A 21,730-nucleotide genomic window follows, 5' to 3' on the forward strand; every position below is an offset into this window, starting at 1 on the left:
TCAGTAAATGATGCTTGAGTTGCAAGAAAGAGTGGTCTGACATACTCATCAAGTTTGTAGATGTATCCGCTGAAAAGGAGTAATAAAGACTAATGAGTTAGGTGTTGTGTGAACTTTTGCCAGTCTGTAGAGCGGTAAGATCAGCAGGCAGTCCGCGCTATACTATGTATCGTACGAAGACTTACACACCCTCCCGTCCAGAATCCGGGTATAGTGCCGCACGATTGGACGTAGAAGAAGTAATTGCCAGCGAAAGTATGTCTCAAGCGTCAGTTGTTTTCTAAGTGAGTATTTCCAAGGGTGGCATTGTGATGCTGACTTACTACCAAGCAGATTCCAGCTATGCACCACCACACAACAGTGTATCGTTGGGATATGCCAATCAGTAATCTTCTATAGAGCAGAAGCAAGGACAACTTGATTGACCACAACACTGCCCAGAACATGCAGAAGGCGATGAACACCATCTTCGCTATCACAATTCTGTCATGTAGCAATCCTGGATAAGGTGGTATTTCCCCATTTGAGACGGCGTACACTCTCTGCATGTAGGGCGACAACGTGATGTAAAGGGCACACTTGGTAACGTAGAAAGCGAAGGCGATGAAGACAAAGTAGTCCGAAGCTGTCAGCCTTCTTGATTTGAGGATGTTGAGACCAATTCTAGCAAGGACAGCGGAACTCGTCAAGCCAAGCATAGAGTAAGCAACCTTCAGGACTGTTCCTTGGGCGAAACCGTTCGTTTTCGCTGACATGTTCGCTAAGATGGTATTGGTTTGCAACAGATTGAAAGCGGCAATGATACAATGAAAAGTCTCGTTCGGAGTAATGTGCTCTGAAGCTCGATAGTTATCCGGTGCCAACCTGGTCCTAGTACATGTGAGTATGTGGCGTAGGCACGACTGTCAGGTTTCGTGTCTACCTGTAGAGGGGGTCACGTTGATCAAGGGGCCGATACCAATTTCCAGTTCGGAATCCGCGGTTGCTGGTTGCTTGATCACAGCCATGGTTAGGCGAAGGTCTTCGGGATCTCGCTTCGACTCGGGTATTGTCTCGCTCAAAATACTCTCTTGTATGACAATAGCATTGTTGGGGTTGTGCACAGCGAAGCTACCAGGTACCAGATGTTGACCGGCCTTGGAGGAACTCGAAAACATAGAAACCTGGATTCCAGATACCGGAGCTACAAATTCGTACACAAGGGTGCATGACCAAGACATTGAGAACAATAGTGGAACATAATACTCTTGCGGGTGACAAGTGTCCCCAAAAGAAACCATCGCTTGCGCAATGCATCTGCCGGATCCGCCGTGCCGTTCGTCTATACTGTTCGCCTGCCTACGCGGCAGTAAACCCTCCTGTAAGATGGCGGTGCAGCTTTCCTGCGGGAAGGCGAGACGTCGTCATTAACGATTTGAGGAATCCCTTCGCAAGGAAATATAAGGACCTGACGCGTAGTATTGTCCAGGTGCCATCCAGGCACACGCAGGTGCGCGGCACGGATTTAGTGACGTCTTGGCGTGCGGATAGCTACCCACTTAGTCCAAATTCCGGGCTTAAAGGGTCTCTGCCAAACTTCTTGCGACAACGACCTACAGTGTATAGCCTACTCTTTCATCCAGCGCACTTCCCATGAGTAACACGCAGAGCTACTAGACGAACTGATCACCAGAGAGTAGTTCATCGGCTGTCTGGAACGCGTGGAGGGTGCTTCATCTATCACCTTGCATCTTGCTTTCATCCATGCCTGCTAATGCATCAAGGTATCCATTGCGCACGAAAACAATGGACTCTAGCATTTGATTGTTCCGCTACACAAGCCTTCGGGCGTGCGCGTACCTGCACCCGACTCTCGTTGAGCCAATGCTCCGAAATTGAAGTATGCTCATTCGTCTCAGCCGGCGCCACATCATCGATGCATCCTCTATGGAAGAATTGAATTGCGGCGCGGTATGCAGCTAAGCGGCGGATGTATACTGCGGCTCTTCTAGACAGCGACGTACGATCCTTCGGATGCCCTTGGAGTCGCAAAGAGGAAGGAGACCTGTAAGCCTGCCAAATCTCACGGTGGGTCTGGGTCTTTGCGACTTCGAATAGATAGCCTTGGGAAGCCGCAAGTTTCACATCAGCGAATACTCGACCCTAGTACAGTATGAAAGTTTCTTTCCTTGCCTCGTTTGGAGCTCTTGCTGCCAGTGCAACCGCACAAGACGCTTTTGAGCCTTTTGACTTCAACGTTACGGAAGCTCTCGTTGCTAATGGTGTCAATGTCTCGGCTCTCCCCGCATTGGCTGCATTGGCTGAGAAGCGCTCGCCTTCTAGTCCGTGTACCGCGGCTGTAAGGAATCTGTCGCTTCACCTCGCTAGAACATGCCAACTAACCAATTCGACAGTGTAGCTCACTGAAGCTCATATTCGGAAGCAAACTCCTCTCTGAAGGATCAGAGTTCTATGAAGCATTCACAAGTGCATACTGGTCATCTCAGGCAGCCTCGATCGATCCAGCCTGCGTTTTCAGGCCCTCGAAAGCGATCGATGTATCGACCATGATATTAGTCTCTCGTCTTACGCAGTGTCCCTTCGCGGTCAAGGGTGGCGGACACACCGCATTTCCCGGCGCCTCTAGCATCGAAGATGGCATAACTGTTACCTTGGAGGCGATGAACGAGATTACTCTTTCCAGCAACAAGAAGACTGCATTTATCGGACCCGGAAACCGATGGGGAGCTGTTTATGCAAAGCTTGGAGAGCAGAACCTTGCTGTCATCGGTGGACGCGCATCGGATGTAGGTCTTGGCCTTGTTCTCGGCGGTGGCATTGCGCACCAGTCCAGTATCTACGGATATGCTTGTGACAATGTTGCATCTTACGAGATCGTCACTGCATCGGGAATCGTCTTGAAGGTCACCCCGACTCTGTTCCCTGATTTATACTGGGCTCTTCGCGGAGGAGGTAACAACTTTGGTGTAGTTACTAGATTTGAGCTGGAGACGATCCCTCAAGGGCCAATGTGGGGTGGAACTCGTGTCCATATGCAACCTGATTACCCAGCGCTCATCGATGCCTTTGCAACAATGGCTGAAGGCGCTTCCGAAGACCCCAAATCGGCTCAGATCTTATCGTTCGCTATGACAGCCGGCAACGGGGCCGGACAGATCCAACTTGAGTATCTCGAGCCTGTTGACGAAGCCAACCCGCCAGCTATTCTCAAGAAATACCTTGACATTCCTTCAATCCGAGCAAGCACTCTAAACAGAACATTGGCAAATGACACAGTTATGCTTACCAACCAGATGCCCGGTGGCCACCGTTATGCTTTCTGGGCAGCTACATACAAGCTCGATCGCGACTTCATGAGCTGGCTACAATCACGCCACCAGAAGGACGTAGGCCCCCTAGCTAATCAGGGCTCTTTGACTTTCCAGGCCTTCACCGTACCGGCTATGAAACAGATGAGCAAGAAGGGCGGTAATGCACTCGACCTCTCTCCCGCTGATGGCCCGTTGATGCACACCCTACTCTACATGGTCTGGGATGACGCATCTAAAGACGATCAGCTAAACCAGGCTGCATTGGACTTCATGAACGCTGCCAAGACTGAGGCGAAGAACCGAGATGTATACACCAAGTACATCTACCTCAACTATGCTGGACCGTATCAGAACGTCATCCCGAGTTACGGAGATGAGAAGCTGGGAAAGCTCAAGTCGATTGCGAAGAAATACGATCCCACAGATGTCTTCCAAAAGTTACAGCCGGGTGGTTTCAAACTTGAGGGCGCGCCTTATGGAGAAACCATCTAGATGGCAACCTACCTTGTATATGTCGAACCGAGATGCGAAGCCTTCATATCCACAATGCTCCTGATCAATACTCAACACCTGAATCGCAACCGGCCAATACCCCTACTTTTGCTTAGAGGACTCAACGGGCTACCACAAATGCGTTTCCTCATTGAATGTCCCCCGTGCAGCACTCCTGAATCCTTTGCAAACGCCCACCCAGGTACACTAGTGAATTTTAAGAAATATATGAATACAGCGCCCCCAGACAAAGGCGAAGGCAGACACAGGGTCGAAAGCCACTCTTTTGTACCCTAGAGGGTAGTGCATACACGTTACTGCTAAAGCAGGCTCAAGCAGCGGTGCTGGCGCTTATTTTCCTTTTGAGTGAATGCCACAAGCACAAGGCGCGCATGAGACTCGCTAATGGTCACTTACACCTGCCTAAAACTGCTGGTATACAGGGTTGCTTATCTGTCGCTAAGGCGGTAGCGCAGTGCTTAGTCTCACAGCGAGGTGGCCTTAAATGGCTAAATGGCCTTAGATGGCTGCGCAGCCTCAAGCTTCCCATGTTGCAAATTCACCGTCCTCACTCTAAAATGCTGGGCAAACCCCTTCACACCAACACCGAGGTGTACGACTTCATCCTAGTCGGAGCCGGATCAGCATCATGCTTGGTCACGTCACGTCTCTCGCAGCAGCTGCCCGATCACCGGATCCTTGTTCTGGAAGCCGGAGAACACATTCGCGATGATCCCAAAGTCCAAACACCTGGTCTATCGACGACGCTGATGTCGAATCCCGCTTATGATTGGCAGTATTCGTCCGCACCGGAGCCAGGCTTGAACAACAAGAGGGTGAAGCATCCGAGAGGGAAGTTGGTGGGTGGTAGCAGTGCGATCAATAGTCACAGTGTGGTGTTTCCTAATCACGAGTGGCATGATCGCTTAGCAGAGGAGCTTCTGTCAGATTCGGGGAGAGAAGAGTGGGGCTCACAGGGTATGAGAGATTGTTACAGGCGATGGCAGGCAGAACACTCTGGATCCAGCGTGGGCGACGATACGGGGTCTCTGGATCGTGTGCAGACATCATACCCGCGTACTCTGGACCTTCTTCAATCCCGGTGGATGGAAGCTTTTGAGGAGCTTGGCCATTCGAGAAGTACCGCAGGGTTTGTTGAGAGCTCTGCCGGAGCTGTCACTGTCACAAATGCAATCGACTGTTCAAAAGGCGAACGAAGCCATGCAGGTACAGCATTCCTAGAATCCGCCTTGAAACGCGGCAATGTAACTTTGAGGACTGGCGTGAAAGTTGATAAGATTGCATTCGACGATGCTTTGACCGCTGATGGAAAACTCAATGCTAGAGGTGTTCACTACACATACAAGGGGGAGGTGTATTTTGTCAGTGGTCGAGAGATCATTCTCAGCGCAGGCGTGTTCGAATCTCCCACAATTTTGGAACGATCGGGTATTGGCTCCAAAACAATTCTTGCAGCCGCGAACATCCCAGTCCTGTACGAACTTCCGGGAGTCGGTGAAAATTTGCAGGATCATCTGAACTGTGGTTTATCTTGTGAAACTCAAGACGACATCCCTACTCGTGACGAAATACTACGAAACCCCGAACTGCAGAAGGCTGCATTGTTAGAGTACGAACGAAGCCGAACTGGTCGATTATCAGAAGGAGCAGCCTATAGTTTTGCCTTCACACCACTACAGATGCTGGAAACTCCGTCGGAAACGCAGGAGCTCATACAAACAGTTAAGCATTGGGTAGAAGGAGAGAAAAACCCGAGCTTAAAAGCACAGTATTCCGTCATTCAAAAGACGGTTGAAAGCCCTAATGAAGCGACAGCCACCACATTCATGCTGCGCTTGCAGCGTAACAGAGACGCTGATTCACTTCCCAAAGATACACCGTCTGTTGTTGATGGCAACTATGTGACTGTTGTTGCCATGTTGGCTCATCCTTTCTCGCGAGGGAGCTGTCATATCTCCCCTGATCCTTCACAACAGCCAGAGATCAAGTTCAATTATCTCACTCATCCCCTAGATACGGAGATACTAGCTCGCCACTTGCGTCTCATCGAAAGGCTCTTCCAGCAGCCTACCTTCGCTGCTATGGCAAAACCAAAAGGAAAACGGCTGCCTCGAAGCTTTCCCCACCCGATATCATCACTGGACGACGCGAGGGGAATCCTCCCAATCAACGCAGCAACGAACTACCATCCCTGCAGCACTTGTTCAATGATGAGGGAAGATCTAGGGGGGGTGGTTGACGAACGGCTAACAGTATACGGAACGAAGAATGTGAGGATTTGCGATGCCAGTATCTTGCCAATCATACCACGAGGGAACATCTTGGCCGCCGTCTACGCTTTCGCGGAGAAGGCTGCCGAATTAATTTGCACTGAAGCGAAACCTAGTTGCTCAACACGCTAAGACTTGTCCTCTCGAGCCAATTACTAAACATATGCCATTGTTTAAGTTGAGGCATGCGACGTTAGTGTAGTGTGGTGTGTTCTTTGGATAACAAGCGGCTCGTCCGTAAGACTTATTATATTATACAAGCTTACAATACTGCCTCGCCCCCTGGAAACACAAAAACACGATTTGTCCGCAGCCAGTCTGCATGCTCCTCGTACATCGGTTCTAGACCAGTCCCAAGTGTTTCCTCAAAGAAGTCTTCAAACGAGATTCCTTTCAAGTCAGGGTAGAGCTCCTTGCCAGTCAGATAGCCTAAATAACGAGCGTATTCAGATGTTCTCGCCCATGATATCATACGACTTCTGATAGGTGCATTGATAGTAATCCATCATCCTCAACGGATCTTCTTTGGTTGCAGCGATACTGGCCTCAATCTTTTCGACAGTGCACTATAATCACGACTTGTTAGTCCTGAGGTCATGAGAAGCAAGAAGGAAACAGAGAGTGTAACAAGCTTCACCATGAGGTACGGGAAACTTAAATATTCTTTTCTCAAGCTTCTCACCACTAAGCTTCTCGACTATGTTGTACAATTCGTGCTCAGTGTGAAGATCGGTGTAGGCAAAGATCTTGTGGTTCAGAGTCCGAGTGTCTGTGGTGACACGAGCAACGTTTACACAAACATCTTGAGCATGGATTCTAGCAGAAGGTACGTTGCCCGAGTCTCTAATGGCGGAGTTGTAGACGAACAGGTTGCGGTCAATGTAGCCAGAAGGTGAACGCGGGAGACTGATCTGGAACCACCAGCCACAATCAATCTAGACGGCACATTGAGTGTGCCACTTCACGTGTTGGTAAGACAAATAAATAGGTTCATATGAGTGGCAGACCGTACCACCTAAGAACAATTCTAACAGCAAGTGAAATGAAACCTCTAGTCCCTTGTATTGGTTACATGCAACCTCCAACACGCACAACTAGAGCGGTCATGTGTCTAAACATGACTTGAACGCAAGGTACAAAAAGGTAGGCAAAAATATACAACAGCGGGGATTCGCTAGTGGTCACCCACCTAACTACTAATCCGCCGGTACACTGCTTGTATATGGCTGAGCGGACGGGAAGCCTAATTGTCACTCGTTCTGATACCATAAAGACCGCTAAATTATCTGTTTCCAGTATCGCGCAACCCGTAGCAAGTTTTTGGAGAAAGGAGAAGGATCTACTTGCGTTACGTACACTCCTTTGGGCTGAGCAGCAGATCATCCCGAAATAGTGTAGCGCAAATAATTAATCTACATAAGCCATAATCAGGGGCTGACATTAACCTGCTAGCCTTAACAGTAAACCGCTCTACTAATTCTAGCAATACGGCCTGCTCACCAATCGTTCCCTCCACTAAGCAAGAGGCGTAATACCACCAACATAATAGGCGCCTTGATCGCCCGATACAGACAGCAGCCAGCCGGAACGTGTTGTCTACCTCATAAACTCCAGCTCTCAAGCATGTAGACTACTCGTCGGTCTATACTAGGTACACCAAGCCGCCGTACCAAGCTCGCCTCTCTACATCCTCAACACTACTATACACTCAGTTCGCGCAGATTAGTATATCAGCCATGTGCATAATATATACTGTTCCATTTATAGTAATAAGTGTTTGTCAGTATTACGTGCCTTTAGTTGCGTGAGTAGCCATACCATCCTAGATAGGTTCAACATCAAGAACCCAGACGTCACACCTAATATAAATAGCGGTCTTGTGCAGGACTTTCAGCGCCAGGATATACCAGATTTAACAACGGATTTGCTAGAGGTTCGCAGGATAAGGGGTCTCCAGTAGATTGTGTTGTCCAGATTTATTCAGGAAACTAGATACGGGGGATACAGGAGGCTCACAGGGACGTTTACGTTCCAGGCTAGACGTTCATAGATTAGACCATTGGGCTCTACAAGAATTCACAGCGCACTTACAGAGCAGACGGAAAACACTCATCACGCACGAAAACCAAAAGTTCAGGCAGACGTCGACTACGACGGTCATTCTTTTTCATAGTTCCTTCATCGATCTACACCCATCTACTGCTGTCACTACGTCTACTCCGCTACATCTTCCGTCCTTCTTACTCTTAAGCGTAGACATATTTAATCGTGATGCGGGGAACGCACATAGCCTCGTATGGCTGGGGAGCAGTGAAGGGAGCAACGTAAACTGGAGATGTAGGGTAAGCGGGAAGAGCGGCGACACTGGAGGAAGCAGCAACGCCAGAGGAAGCAGCAACGCCAGAGGAAGCAGCAACGCCAGAGGAAGCAGCAACGCCAGAGGAAGCAGCAACGCCAGAGGAAGCAGCAACGCCAGAGGAAGCAGCAACGCCAGAGGAAGCAGCAACGCCAGAGGAAGCAGCAACGCCAGAGGAAGCAGCAACGCCAGAGGAAGCAGCAACGCCAGAGGAAGCAGCAACGCCAGAGGAAGCAGCAACGCCAGAGGAAGCAGCAACGCTCGAAGATGCAACAGCGGCAACGCGAACAGACGAGGCGACGACAGTAGAAGAAGCGCTAGGCGTAGGTGTGGGAGCGGCACATAGAGGGGCGGCGTCATTGAGCTTTCCAACGGCCCAGGTCGAGGCGTCGTCGGTGTACTTCTCAAAGTAGCTCAAGTGCTTCTCGACGTCGTCGCCGTTGGCGCAGATTGGGTCTCCCTTAGCGCAGTAAGAGCGCAGGACGGGTGCGTAGCGGTTTAGGCGCGCAAGAGAGGCGGCGTCGCGACCGTTCTTCTGTAGATTAGAGCCGTCAAGAACGTTGTATGGCTGGTTAGCCTCGTGCTTGACATCGCCCCAGAGGAGAGCAGCAACAACTAAGTTACCACATTAGCACAGTCCAAGGTTCGAGTGTGTCATGTCAAGAATACTTACTAGCATTACCAGGAGCCGAGGTAGGGTCTAGACCAGTGGTGATTTGCGAGCATCCACCAGGTCCAGCAAGGATATCTCCGGTAATCCAGGCACCCTGAGAGAAGCCATTGAGGATGAGGTGCGTGCAAGGGCACTTCTTGTTGAAAGCAGTGATCTGGGATAGACCGTTGCGGACTCCCTCGCCAATCTGTTTGCAGTAGTCGCCGCCATACGGGAACACAACCTCAATGTAGTCGCAGGTCTTGCCCTCAGCCCTTAGTTTGCCGCACGTAGCGTCGACGAAGGGGAATGTACGGAAGTCATGGTACGGCGCAGTGTTACCGCGGGCCATAAAGATGACGGCATCGGCGCAGGGAGCGTCGAGCTTGGGGGCTGGGTCTTGAGCGACGGCGACGGCGGCGACAGCGCTGAGCGCGAGAACGTTGCGGATGATGGAAGACATTATTAAAGATTAAAGAGTGTGGTATTAATCGGTCGTCAAAAAGCGAGTGTAATGGTTAGACTGCGAGGTTGGAAGACCTGTGAGAAGAGAGAAAGTGCTCTTGGCTTCGGGGGAACAGTTTAATAGGAGTGTTCATCTTGCATTTCAGCCGAACTGGGTGTCGAGTCGGCTCGAACGGGCGGAAAAGGGTAGTGTGCCTGACTAAGTAGATACGAGTTGGATCCCTTTTTGGGTGAGCTATCTACCTTGGGTCGTGCGCTAGCAGGAGCGCGGACAAACGTCGTAATATTGAGATTGATGCTGACCATAAGGTTTTGGAGGATGGCCCAGGGGCCGGACGTCCCCTTGATGGATACCTAGGTACCGTCAAACTCTGCCATCTTTGCGAAATGGGTCAACGGGACATCTGAGACGTTGCTGTTGAGGTTTGCATTGAAGCTAACTTTCAGCTCATGGGATCAAGCAGGAACCAAGAAAAATGCTAGCGTGCGTGTCAATGCTTGAGCGATCCTCCATATACGAAGGTATACGCCGTAGAGATTACACCCCTGAGCTTGTCTTAGATAAGACTTCGTGCACGTCCCCCCGACCAACCCGAAATGTCTTAGCTCTTACCGGAACTCTTCGAGGGCTGCCGTGCCTCATGCCAGACATTCGACAATCTAGATGCACTTTACTTGTTGGATGCAGTCAAGTTTATCTCTCATGCCACTCTAGCTCCGACCTTTTCGCAAACCACAGCTCTTGCCAATCCATACTTCAGAAAGAGCAGAGACATACATCATGTGCCTGAACTTTCTACCAGCAGCGACAGCTCAGACGGAACAATGGAGGTTGACGATGACCATCTGGAAGAGTCCGACTTGTTTGATCTCTATGAAGCCATGTATGTGTCCTTGCCAGAGACGCGATTTTCCGACAACAGTGGCGACGAGCCAATAACAGAGCCAGCACCACCGAGCCACGTCGATACCACTGTCTCACAACCCTTCCGCCGGTGGATGACGACTCCACGGCGCGTCGTCACCTTGAGCGTCAGAAGGGGTGGCATACGAAACCCCTCGTCTATCGCTCGGTCTCGAAGATGGCAACACGGATGGGACGATACCGTCAAATCACTTGCACGAGTCCATACGCAGCATGTCCGAGTCGATAACCTCTTCCATTGGGATATGAAGACTGCCTCTATGACAGTCGGCAGCAGGACTGCAGCGGCAGGTTGAGCCCCATCCTAGCGGTATTCCATCCTTAACACGGCGAGCACCTTGAGACGGTTACAGCATGTTGAAATACTGTTAAGAGTTATTTGGGGCTGTGTTGGTGGGGTGCGCAGCAAGTTGGCGACGGAGTCGCGATTCCTGAAACGGGTAACCGAAGACGAACCTCAGTTAATTGACCCCAACCCGGAACCGCGAGATTTGACGGATGGTGAGGGTGAACTAATTTTCAGTGTCCTATGGTCGTATGTACAATATTACTTCAACGTATCGCTTATATTGTGGGTTGTTGTAAGCCTAGCAATGGCCAGATTCCCATCGCTCTTTTCGATACCAAACACCAGATTTCGGCAGCTTGAAGGACCACGAGCAATAAAACAAAAAGGTTCTACAAGGATTCACGACCTGTACTTCCGTGGGAATTCCACGCCATTCCACCAATTGCGACGGTTGTACGTGGGTGAAATGGCCCTCGTGATAACAGTCCTCGCTTCGCGATCCATCCCCAAAGCGACATTAGCCACGGCAAACTAGGCCTGCTAGCTGAACGCCGTACGCTTGTGGCAGTTAGAACCAATAAGCCGTTTAATTGAATTCATCCCTTCCATGACTTTAAACGGCACACTAGAGTGAATATATAAGAAGATAGGTAGCATTTACCTCGCAGTCATTTAGCTGTACCCTGGTCACCATAACAGAATACACATACCCTACCTGCAATTTCTACCGCATTAGTACCAATCCCATACAGATTAGAGGACCGTTCAAAATGGTGCTTCCCTACTTCACCGCCATCGTCTTCGGTACCATGCTTCATGGCATTAACCTTACCCAGTATGCCGACCACTACGACAACGTGCACATCCCACTCGTCAAATCGCTCACAGGCCCGAACTTCCCCGCCGTACACACGCGACACTACTTTGGCGGGAACCCCGCCTTTGTAAATGCCAGCTATCCCGTCGATTGGAATAGCATGGCAACCATGGAGTTCAGAGACCAGGCGCATGCGCTGACGTTCCTAAACATAATTGGTCAGCCGGCAGCGAAGGCGAAGATCGAGGAGGATGAGCATCTGTTCATGGCGCATGCGCCGAGGACGGTGATTGTTGGGACGGATGGGAGTGTTTCGTGGCCGTAGAGGGTTAAATACGAGAAGAAAGGATATATCAGGGGAAGGGGCTGTAGTGTGGTAATGGTTTCGATGTACGATGTTGAAGGCTTGGGGGGTGGACGTAATGTGGACTTGACGTCGGCGCAGAGAAAGCTGATATGAGGATACGAGACAACACAGCACTCGCTATTTAGAGATAATAGTCTCTTGTTCAAAATAGTCCCTCCCCTTGTATTGCGTATAGCAGTACGTTAACTTGGGTTGAGACTTTGGTTATCATGATTTTCCAGCGCTTATTATCATTCGGTAGATTGAAGAGTGAATGGAGTGGTGTGTAATCCCTTGCTACTTTATGTACGAATACTTTTTGGAACGAGATATGAATGTACATCTTGGCGTCAGTCATGTCCATGGCGGAGTGGACGGAGTCAAGTCCCTTGGTATAAGCCGTTGCGATACAACCTTTCAAAATGAGACATTGACTGTTACGGCCAGATCTCTAAACAGATCGAGAACGTGAACAGAGGCAATGCGGGTGTAAGATGATGGCTCACAGTATCTGCAAAGCCGTGGCGATGCTCAATTACTTATGGACGCGACCGATCGTGATTGAGCGATTGCTTGCCCCATGACCACAAGGACTCTATCTAGTCTTCTGGTACTCGAAATGTAGAACGTACAACCTTTTCCAGGTCGCCGTATATAAGTAGATCGGTACTAGAATCCTAAGAGTCGGTATCAATTAACCTAGGTACAGTATAGACTTAACGCTACGTAAACATCATTCTCTGTCTGTCCATTGTAGAATGACGAACCTTGCACTGATCTTTGGTCACTTGTGTGGAGTGTTCAGAATCGAGTACGCGGCATATGAACCCTGTCACCTAGATATGTCTTCCAAGTGATGAGTGACGAAACACTATCTTCGCGGCTTTTTAAGATCTTCGAGTTCGGAACCGGGCCGTGGGGACCACAAAGTTTATCATCGACATACTTCTGTCTCTTCTCGGGTAAGTCCTCTTCTAAAGTGGACATATTTGCCACTATTGCGGACTAATTTCACCTGCAGCCTCGTCATGGACGACGTCTGTTTCTGCAACACCCCAGACAACCGAGTCAGTACCGGCGATCTGCGACTCTGTGCACAAGAAGGTGGTCAACTGTCTCCTGGACTACTCTGCTCCCGCCTGGCCGACGAGCAGATGTTCACCAATGAGCGTTGCCAGGGATCTCTCGGCCCTGAGTTTGTGGCCACCTGCCAGCCCAATTAGTGTGATTGAACTTCCACAGATCTTTCTGAGCGAACAAGAGGTGACTGTTTCTTCAGAGCAAGAGGTTCAGATTATGTCGCGGCTATTGAGCCGAAAAACCATGGGGCGAGTTAGTGATCATCCAACGTGATTGTGCTTGAAGAATCAACGCTGTTGACTTTGTAACAGGAAAAACAGCACGTCAAGTACCATCGGTAATTGACCTGTAAGAAAAAAGTTGCTTTGACCCATTCTTGTGCTTGCACTCCCTTCGCGCTAAAGTGCAGCTCACAGTAGTATCCGAGAAATTCTGATAATCAGCTTCCACGTATAAACACTCTTTCACTGTAGGGCTAGGCCTACAGGGGTAAATGCAAACGAAGAAACGGTTAGATGCGCGCAAGATGTCTCTCATTGTGCCTAACCCCCCACTCACTTCCCCATCATGTTACTTCCCCCGCATTGAGCCCCTTTGTGTATATCATCCAGAATCCTCCGTGACATAATGAAGTAGCCAACACCCCGTTCCAATATATCAAACATCTTGTAATAGATCCAATTGAAGCGCAACCCAGAATAAGATCCCGCCTGCCGTCATGCACTCATTGCTCTGCCGAAAACGCCCAACAACGCCAGTCAGACCGCTCTCGGAAGCTATGAATCCTTTTGCAACGCCAAAAGTGGGGAATAGAGAAGGTAGCCATGGTAACTACAGGGAGAACAAAGTTCCCGTAAAAGAAGAAGAAAAGCGCAATTAAAAGAAGCGAAGTGAAATGAGGTCGAGCGGAGTGAAGATAGCCTGTATCGTTGCTCAACCGTTACCGCCTCGTCGTAACACTGAGCGTCAACTTGGGATTCCTCTCAACTGCGATCTGGAGATCCTCGTCGTTCTCGATGGGGTAAAAGTAGTTGTCCTGCTCGTCCTTGTATTCGACAATCAACTCTTCCTCTTCCTCGCCCGGGCGCTCCATTTTCCTTCTCTCAACAAGCTTATTGTACAGGTCGATGAACTTGAGCGAAATAGGCATACGGATGACGACGCAGTTGTCTTCTTCGAACCAAACTTTGATCTTAAGGGCAGAAGATGTGCCTGTGCTGGTGGCTGTGGAAGTAGAGGAATGGTTGTGGATCATGGGCGGTGGGTTGAGGTTTGACGAGTATGCTTGTGAGGCTGTTGACTGGCCGCGCTGGTGAGAGGGGTAGTTGGAGCCAGTTGAGTAAGGTGTGACAGGTGTTGTGGCCTGAAGTTGATCTGCGGATGATTGTCTACTCGTTCCTTGTGATGGGTTTGATGACTGGTGTGACTGTTGCGACAGGCGGTACTCTTCTGCAGCAACAATATCGGGGTCTATCTCGTAATCGCCCTGTCTTGGTGCGAAGAAACCTTTGACGAGGTGACCTTGTGTGATGTGTGGTCCTAGTTTTAGGAGGTTCTTGATGTATTCGTCAAGGTTGGCGCGGCGCCCGTTGGAGATGTTATCGGTTACGTAGGTAACGGGCCCAGGCATGAAGGGTAGCGTTCGCTCGCCTGAACCGCTTGTGCCAGCCTCGACTGGATATGTTGCTATCAGTTGTATCTGCAGGTCGTAAAAGTCCTGGTACAGTCGCTGCAACTCCCAGTGTCGCCCGTCCTCCATCTGGCACTCAATAATGAACCAGAATATGTCGTCGGCGAAGCAGTAGCGTGGCACGCACGCCTTGATGGGGGCGAGCAAATTGTCAGATGTGCGGTATTGGTTTTGTGGTTGCGCCATGGAACCGTTGCGTGAGTGAGAGACCTGTACATTGTCAGCCGAGATAGGGGCGCCTGGCATCAGATAACTTACCGAGCCGGCCTTGTTGTGCCCGCCGTTGCTCCTGATGCTCATGCGCTCCATGCCCTGTTGCAGCGACTGCCCTGAATTTGTCTCGAGCTTTCCGAGCGGTATGCTGCCATTCTTGTAGTCTGCCGCCATCTTTTTCCACTCTTCGACCTTGGGCACGCCCGCGGCCGTGACTGCTGCCTGTGTGTCGGCGACTGCCTGACCAGTCGTCATGTCGCGGATCTCGATGAAGGATACGGGTATGAGACCAGGACCGCCGAGTCGCGTTATCGGCTTTGCAACAAACCATTCGGGGTTGGACTGTGCAATGACGATAATGGCCTCACCCTCCTTGGCCTCCAACTCGTCCGGTCTCTCTGCCTTGAAGTCGTAGATGACGATGCCGTAGACCATGGCGCCACGCCCTCCTCCGCGCGACATGCGCATTTGCTGTGTCATGATGTCGTGGGCCGAGGGTTGGGGGCTCGTGATGCGTTCTTGGTAGCCCGAGTCGTGGGGTTGTTGTTGCTGTGGGTGCTGGGGTGTGGAGGAGCGCGGCGCAGAGCCACCACTATCGCGCACTGTCTTGCCTACGCCCTCAAAGTAGGAAACGGGTACCAGTCCACGCGTGCCGTGCAGCGGATTGCAGGCCTCGTACCACTCGCTGTCGTCTTCGCGGCCGACGACGTGTAGAAAGTCGCCCTGTGAAAAGGCTAGGAAGCCAGAGGTTGGGCTCGGGTCGGCGGGCTCGTAGTCGTAGAGGGCTTTTATGACCTGAAATGAGATGGCTGTTAGCTTCGCGCTCATCTGCCCCATCGGGAAGCGGGTGCCGGGGGCGCGCGCATCATTGTATCGCGACATGGAGCGACTTGAAATGTTGGAGACGCAGGCGCAAGTGTGCCGCCGACATGTAGGCGCTCACGCAATGCGCCTGGTGCGTCCAAGACCGAACGGCTGCCCCGTCCTCTTGCGCTCACGCCTCGCAGAAGAAGCAGAAGTGGGGTGCTTGGGCCCCAAGGTTGATCTACGTACCTTTTTTGGCGGGACAATGGCTATAGCGTCCTTGGGTGGAATTGAAATGTGGTGCGGGCGGTTGTCCTTCTCACTCTTCATACTCCTGCGGAACTAAAGCAACACCGTTAGTACGTACGTACGTATGCAGAGCGTGACTCGACCGGCGCAGCGGCCTAGGTGGCGGCAAAAGCAAAGCAACACACCTTCATCTTGCAGAGTGAACGCAACTTTGCGCGACGAACGGCCAAGTGTAGCGAGTGGTCAGGAGGTGAAAAGTTGGACGTGGTTGCTCGGGGTGTGTTGCTACTATGACTGTCGACCGGGAATGCGGCGTGTGCGTGCGGGGGCGAGTACGCGGCGGATTCAAGGTGAGTTTGAAGCGTGCACCGGCCCTCTAGAGACGATGGTGAGGCTACCTAGATGGGCGGCGATACTCGTCGTCGTCAGGTACTGCAAGAGGCGCAGTCACTAGGGGAACAAGAAATGAGTGGGTGCTTTCACGCTGCGAGGGATCCCAGCTACTTGCACCACTTGGCAATTGGTCCCTGGAGCACTGTGGGCGTCTTCTCGGGTCACACTCTTGGGCGGCGACGCTTCTGGCACGCCTCGGGACAAACGAGCTGCGGGTAAAGCAAAGCGGCGATTCTGCTTTACCTTTGTTCTTCTGCTACGACTTCCTTGTATGCACGCCGGGAGTGACGACACCAAAGTTTGACCCGGAATGTCCAACATCTACTAAGATACAAGTATGCCCGACCGGGTGGAGCATCCCACACCATCAGCCTGCCAAACGTCTAGCTGCAGGTCCACCACAATTCGCGTCTGTCACCCGGCGCAGCCCCCCAACTTCCGCGCTGCACTTATGCCTTTGTGGCCAATCACAAGCCCTCCTACGAGACAATGCCAATGCCTATATTGACCATGTCATCATTTCCCACATGCAAACCTAAACTTAACTCTCCTCCTTTCCATGATGAATAGGATTGTTCAAATGTTATTCCCATGGTTGATGCTTGATGCGGCCCGAATGAAACATTCCTCACTGTCAGGGGGGTTTGCAAGTATCTCGTACAATTTCACAACACGGTTCAGACGCTCAACACAAACTTCGTGAACCAATGCATTGACAACTACACGAACGCCGGTATTCCTCGAGTGGGTATAACTAGCGCCAACCGCCGCTGAAGGACTGCATCCTGCCCAATCAAACCCTCGAATCTCTCTTCCGTCATCTCATTGGCCAAGTCAAGGCGCCCCATACCTAGTGCTCACAAAGGAGCACATCCAGCCACGCCCCAAACAATGGACAATCGAAAACGCGGCAACCATCACCTAATACTCGATGTTATGACCACTTTGTCGTTCGATGTTCGTAGATCTGTGGGACATGCTGCCGTGATGCCGGTCTTCCCGACCCCACGTGCAGTCGGACACACCCGAGCCGAATGCTCTGAGACACAGGGGCCACCACCACCGCGCAACCAGGCTCAAATCCTACATAGCCATCTAGACCGAGTCCACTCTACCCCATTTTGTTTTTCCAACCCGCTTTTCCATCCATGTCCATGACGTATCGAAAGTTCAAGGAGATCCACTCTGGCTGGTGATGAGCGACATCTGAGACGTTGTATGTATGAGAAGAAAACTAGAAGATTCCACGCATCCAACGCATCAAGCGGGTGCCCCGCGTTCCGTCTACTGACATCGAGAGAAGCAGTGATTTGTACCGGGGGATCGCAGCTCGAGACATGAGTGACGTGCCATGTGAGGCAGGGTATCGTAGAGGATTAGTGCAATTGAAAATTCGAAATCGTAATAAGATACTGGACAAGATGAAAAGAAGGTGCTGCTTGCTCGTATGTCGACTCATATTTGGCCCTTGATGTCTACTTTGCTGAATGCGGCGGCACGGAGGCTTTCGAATTGTGGTGCCGCTTCTCGGATCCTGACGCGATACTGACGGTCGCCTTTATCTTCAATGATGTTTTGCGCACCGTGGGTTTCGAGGAATTCACGGCATATCTCATCGTTGTCGAAACCAAGTTCGTCAGTGAGGAAACGGAGTGTGACATTTACGTATCTGCAGCTTGTCAGCATACAACCTACATAGAGTGAAGTGCGTATACATACCCTCTGGACATATTAGCTAGAGCGTTGAGGCGCTCACGCTCGACAAACATGTCCATGAGATAAGCGCCCATGTTCTGTGCTTCGAGGTACAATCTGAAAAACTTATGATAGTTGCCAAGAGCCAGCGAAGATCGAACGTCAAGAGCATGCTTGATCCATTCGTGGGATTTGTCTGCAAGGGTTAATTCTGCCAACATGTCGTTCATGTCGGTCTTGTTGCACGTATATACGAAGTAGAGAATGCGATACGCCTTGAACTCGGCCGGATTGCCTCCCAAATTCAGCGCATACAGTGCCTTCAACTGCGTCTGGCACTGGTTATACTCACCCAAATCTCCCTTCTCTAATGATATCCGTGCGTGGATCTCGTACACCTTGACAGTGAAGGCGTTCTTGATATGTTGGACCGTGAGATCCTGACGGAGCGACTTGAATTGGTTACAGATGTAGTTGTAATTCTTGTCCGCTTTCCACTTCTCTACGAGCATGGCCAAGGTCTTCTTGAGCACATGGAGCGGTCGAACAGTTTCAGCCTTTGGCGGGGCGGTAAGGCGGAAGTAGCTCTTCTCGAGGTTCTCGTTCGTCCCGACGACAGGTCCAGTAGGCATTTCGTCTTCATCCTTTCGCGGCGAGCCCCAGGGGGGAGTCGTCTTCGTACCGTTGTTGCCGAGCTGAAAGCGCTGTCGTCGCTTGTCAAGCTCAGCCTGGTCAAACTTACTTGAGGCATCAGCGAGGGCGTTCTTCTTCTGGCGCTTTTCGTTGTGTCCGTCGGCAAAAGTCATACGAGATGCTAGGTTAGTTTTGCGCCATGGTGGGACATTGGCTTGTGTTTGTTCGACTTGCGGCTCCTCAGCTTCGTGAGCGTTGCGCTTCTTTGATTGGGGTGGAGATTGGTTAGTGTGTATAGCTGAGCCATTCATGTATGCAGGGTGCATGCCGTTGGCAACGGCAGCGGTAGGGATTCCCATGGCCGCCGCCCTTCGTTCCTCTAGAAGAAGCTCCTGAGGAAGAGGGAATGTAGGCCAATGAACCGTGTCGTGCGAGTTGCGCTCAGCAAACCAGCCGATGGTTGTCTTCAATCGCGCCTGCATGTCTGCTTGGGAGATGCCCGGGATGGCGTTTTGTGGGTCGAAAGCACGCCTCACGTACTCGCGGACGGCAGGAGGCCACTCGACCTTCTTCTTTGGTGCTTCGGGAGCCATAGCTGACTGCTGCCATGTGTGAGCGTGGGCTGATTCTCTCGTATGAGTGTGAAGACTGACAGGCGCGGGCGCGGCTTGAAGAGTGGTGCGTGGATTGACTGCGTTATAGGCGGGTGACTGCATTGGCCGGGACCACGCTATAGTGGCGGAGGGCAAAGACATGAGCAGATAAGCAAGGCAGAAAAAGGGAGAAGGAAGTTGACTGTTGTGTGAGTAGTTTCAGATGGAGAAGAAAGATGTGCGGCAGATAGCGCGCGTGGGGACAGGTCTATTGTCGCGGTGTGGAGGTGAGAGTGAAGCGACGGCCCGCTCGACTGATTTGCATCGCGCTTTCCTTGGCAACGACTAGCCTCATGCTAACTGCAAATATGCTAGCCTCTGGACAATGACGAAGGCTGGGCTTGGTGAATGCACGTGGAATCAGGCATCGTCGACTCGATGCCATGCGATGGCTGTACCTCGCATATCTTTACTTGCAGATGGTCTGAATGTTCCTGCATCAGCTCGACCTCACTACCGCACTGCGCCCGTCGCTCCTGCCGGAGGAGACGCTCCTCTTCGTCCAAGACGCCGTCGGGCTGTATGAGGGGTACGTGCATGTTCTTGAGGGTTGCTATCCGCTGCTAACCAACCGCATAGGAAATTCAAGATACCCCAGTACCAGAATGGCCAGTCGTATTTGACTTCGCATCGCGTCTGCTACGTCGACCATAGCGAGCCACGCAAGAACTCTGTTGCCATCTTCCTAAAGGATGTCGAGAAACCAGAGTTTTATGTATGCACCAGCAAATGTACAACTGATAAGCATGCGACGCTGACAGGCGACAGGCTGGCTTTCTCAAGTCATCGCCCAAGATCACGCTATATCCGAAGCCTCTGAAGCAGTTGTCGCGCGGCGCGTCTGTACCCTCGAATCCACAAGGCGCACCATCATCAACTCCGCCGCGACATAGCAGTCCTGCGCCGCCACCTCCAGCGAGCGCGACCTGGGTGTGTCCGATCTGCTCCTTCTCGAACCCGGTACCGTCCAATTTCGATCCCGCGCTCGCGTCACGTACTCCCATACCGCCCTGCCTAGCATGCGGAATCAAGCCGCCTACAGTGCATGTAGTCAAAGCAGCAATAGCAGCCATCTCAAATAGACCAGCGCCTGGTCCGCCCCCCAAAGATACAAAGAGCAGCGCTCCCACCCCTACAAGTAATGGGGGAACGTCGTCATGTCCAAGGTGTACCTATCAGAACCATCCGTCTCTGCTCAACTGTGAGATATGTGGTGCTTCGTTAACAACGGCCATGGACAAAAGACTAGACATACTTCAAGAGCCTAGTAGGCCACAATCTCCGGGGCCAGTCTTGTCGTCACCTTTGCAGTCCGAGTCTGTCGAGTGTATCAAGATATCTTTCCGTGCAGGTGGGGGACCCATATTCTACGAGCGCCTGAAGAATGCTTTAGTCCAGCGCAAGTGGCTGCTTCAAAGCGCTCCACCGATTCCAAAGCCACGGCCATCATCTGGTACATTTGACGACAGCTATATGGCCAAGTCTGACGCCTCATCGGCGGATGTTGCCCGACCTCGCGTGGTCGGCATTGCAGGGCTGGAGCGACGAGGCTTGGAGCAGAGGCAGAACAATGAGGCCATGATAGGTAGCGCTTTTGAAGATCTCGATGCGCTTATGACTTCTGCAAAGGAGATCATAGCCCTAGCGGAGCAATTCGCCTCACAGGCCAATCTAGGAACTAACGGCAGCTCAGAAGCCAACACTCTGGCATCCCAGTCTGCTTCCGCACTCGGTTTAGTAACGACCAAGGACATGCTCGGTACGGGGTCTGGGTCTGAGTCGCTATACGTGTCAGAACTATCAAGAAACCTGGCAGAATGGCTGACGGACGACACTCGCGGCATACTCAGAAGAGAGGGCGGTATCATGACATTGGTAGACTTGTGGGCTGTTTTCAACCGTGCAAGAGGTGGTGTTGAGCTCGTCAGCCCTACGGATTTTGAGAAAGCAGCGCGAATGTGGGATACATTGAAGCTTCCCGTGCGCCTCCGGAAGTTCAAGAGCGGACTCCTCGTTGTACAAGGACGCGATCGTACTGATGAGAAGACTATAGCAAGTCTACTGGCATGGCTAAAGACGCTACATCAAACGCCACCGAACATGGAAGTCACTTGGGATTGGCAAGCATTTGGCAGAGGTGTCACGGCTCAAGAAACAGCGGAGAGATTCGGCTGGAGCGTTGGTGTTGCGACCGAAGAACTGGAGATGGCTGAAGAAGCAGGCGCACTGTGTCGCGAGCAGGGTATTGATGGGTTCAGATTCTGGGAGAACTGGCTGGTCAACATGTCGGAAGTCATTGCCAACGCATAATCAACTATTAGTGTGCATGTTCTCGTTCTCTCCCAGAAAGAGCACGTGCAAGGCTTATGATGACAT

The 21,730-nt window shown here is 51.4% G+C and overlaps 7 protein-coding genes across 9 annotated transcripts; 4 read left to right on the plus strand and 3 right to left on the minus strand.

Moving 5' to 3' along the window:
* Positions 1-2,152: 2,152 nt before the first annotated feature.
* ALTATR162_LOCUS1919 (uncharacterized protein) lies at positions 2,153-3,803 on the plus strand (the record flags this gene model as incomplete). Its single annotated transcript, XM_043309519.1, has 2 exons — positions 2,153-2,338; positions 2,394-3,803. 2 exons carry the CDS (start codon positions 2,153-2,155, stop codon positions 3,801-3,803), a joined length of 1,596 nt encoding a protein of 531 aa, XP_043165454.1.
* Positions 3,804-4,381: 578 nt separating this feature from the next.
* ALTATR162_LOCUS1920 (uncharacterized protein) lies at positions 4,382-6,226 on the plus strand (the record flags this gene model as incomplete). The annotated part of the gene is made up of 1 exon (XM_043309520.1): positions 4,382-6,226. One exon carries the CDS (start codon positions 4,382-4,384, stop codon positions 6,224-6,226), a length of 1,845 nt encoding a protein of 614 aa, XP_043165455.1.
* Positions 6,227-8,340: 2,114 nt separating this feature from the next.
* Positions 8,341-9,565, minus strand: ALTATR162_LOCUS1921 (uncharacterized protein; the record flags this gene model as incomplete). The annotated part of the gene is made up of 2 exons (XM_043309521.1): positions 8,341-9,065; positions 9,124-9,565. 2 exons carry the CDS (start codon positions 9,563-9,565, stop codon positions 8,341-8,343), a joined length of 1,167 nt encoding a protein of 388 aa, XP_043165456.1.
* Positions 9,566-11,551: 1,986 nt separating this feature from the next.
* ALTATR162_LOCUS1922 (uncharacterized protein) lies at positions 11,552-11,923 on the plus strand (the record flags this gene model as incomplete). The annotated part of the gene is made up of 1 exon (XM_043309522.1): positions 11,552-11,923. One exon carries the CDS (start codon positions 11,552-11,554, stop codon positions 11,921-11,923), a length of 372 nt encoding a protein of 123 aa, XP_043165457.1.
* Positions 11,924-13,964: 2,041 nt separating this feature from the next.
* ALTATR162_LOCUS1923 (uncharacterized protein) lies at positions 13,965-15,764 on the minus strand (the record flags this gene model as incomplete). Of its 2 annotated transcripts, none has more annotated exons than XM_043309523.1 (2): positions 13,965-14,924; positions 14,973-15,764. In XM_043309523.1, 2 exons carry the CDS (start codon positions 15,762-15,764, stop codon positions 13,965-13,967), a joined length of 1,752 nt encoding a protein of 583 aa, XP_043165458.1. The 2 variants fall into 2 exon arrangements, with proteins under 2 accessions (XP_043165458.1, XP_043165459.1); XM_043309524.1 differs by having other exon boundaries at positions 14,866-14,924; positions 14,969-15,764.
* A 2,064-nt stretch (positions 15,765-17,828) lies between these two features.
* Positions 17,829-19,417, minus strand: ALTATR162_LOCUS1924 (uncharacterized protein; the record flags this gene model as incomplete). 2 transcript variants are annotated; one of them, XM_043309525.1, is made up of 3 exons in its annotated part: positions 17,829-18,042; positions 18,093-19,300; positions 19,355-19,417. In XM_043309525.1, the coding sequence occupies 3 exons, from the start codon at positions 19,415-19,417 to the stop codon at positions 17,829-17,831; spliced, it is 1,485 nt and encodes a 494-aa protein (XP_043165460.1). The 2 variants fall into 2 exon arrangements, with proteins under 2 accessions (XP_043165460.1, XP_043165461.1); XM_043309526.1 differs by having other exon boundaries at positions 18,093-19,303.
* A 365-nt stretch (positions 19,418-19,782) lies between these two features.
* Positions 19,783-21,664, plus strand: ALTATR162_LOCUS1925 (uncharacterized protein; the record flags this gene model as incomplete). The annotated part of the gene is made up of 3 exons (XM_043309527.1): positions 19,783-19,883; positions 19,934-20,069; positions 20,123-21,664. 3 exons carry the CDS (start codon positions 19,783-19,785, stop codon positions 21,662-21,664), a joined length of 1,779 nt encoding a protein of 592 aa, XP_043165462.1.
* Positions 21,665-21,730: the final 66 nt, after the last annotated feature.

Source organism: Alternaria atra (assembly GCF_907166805.1).
Source record: "Alternaria atra isolate CS162 genome assembly, contig: 21, whole genome shotgun sequence".
NCBI lineage: Eukaryota > Fungi > Ascomycota > Dothideomycetes > Pleosporales > Pleosporaceae > Alternaria > Alternaria atra.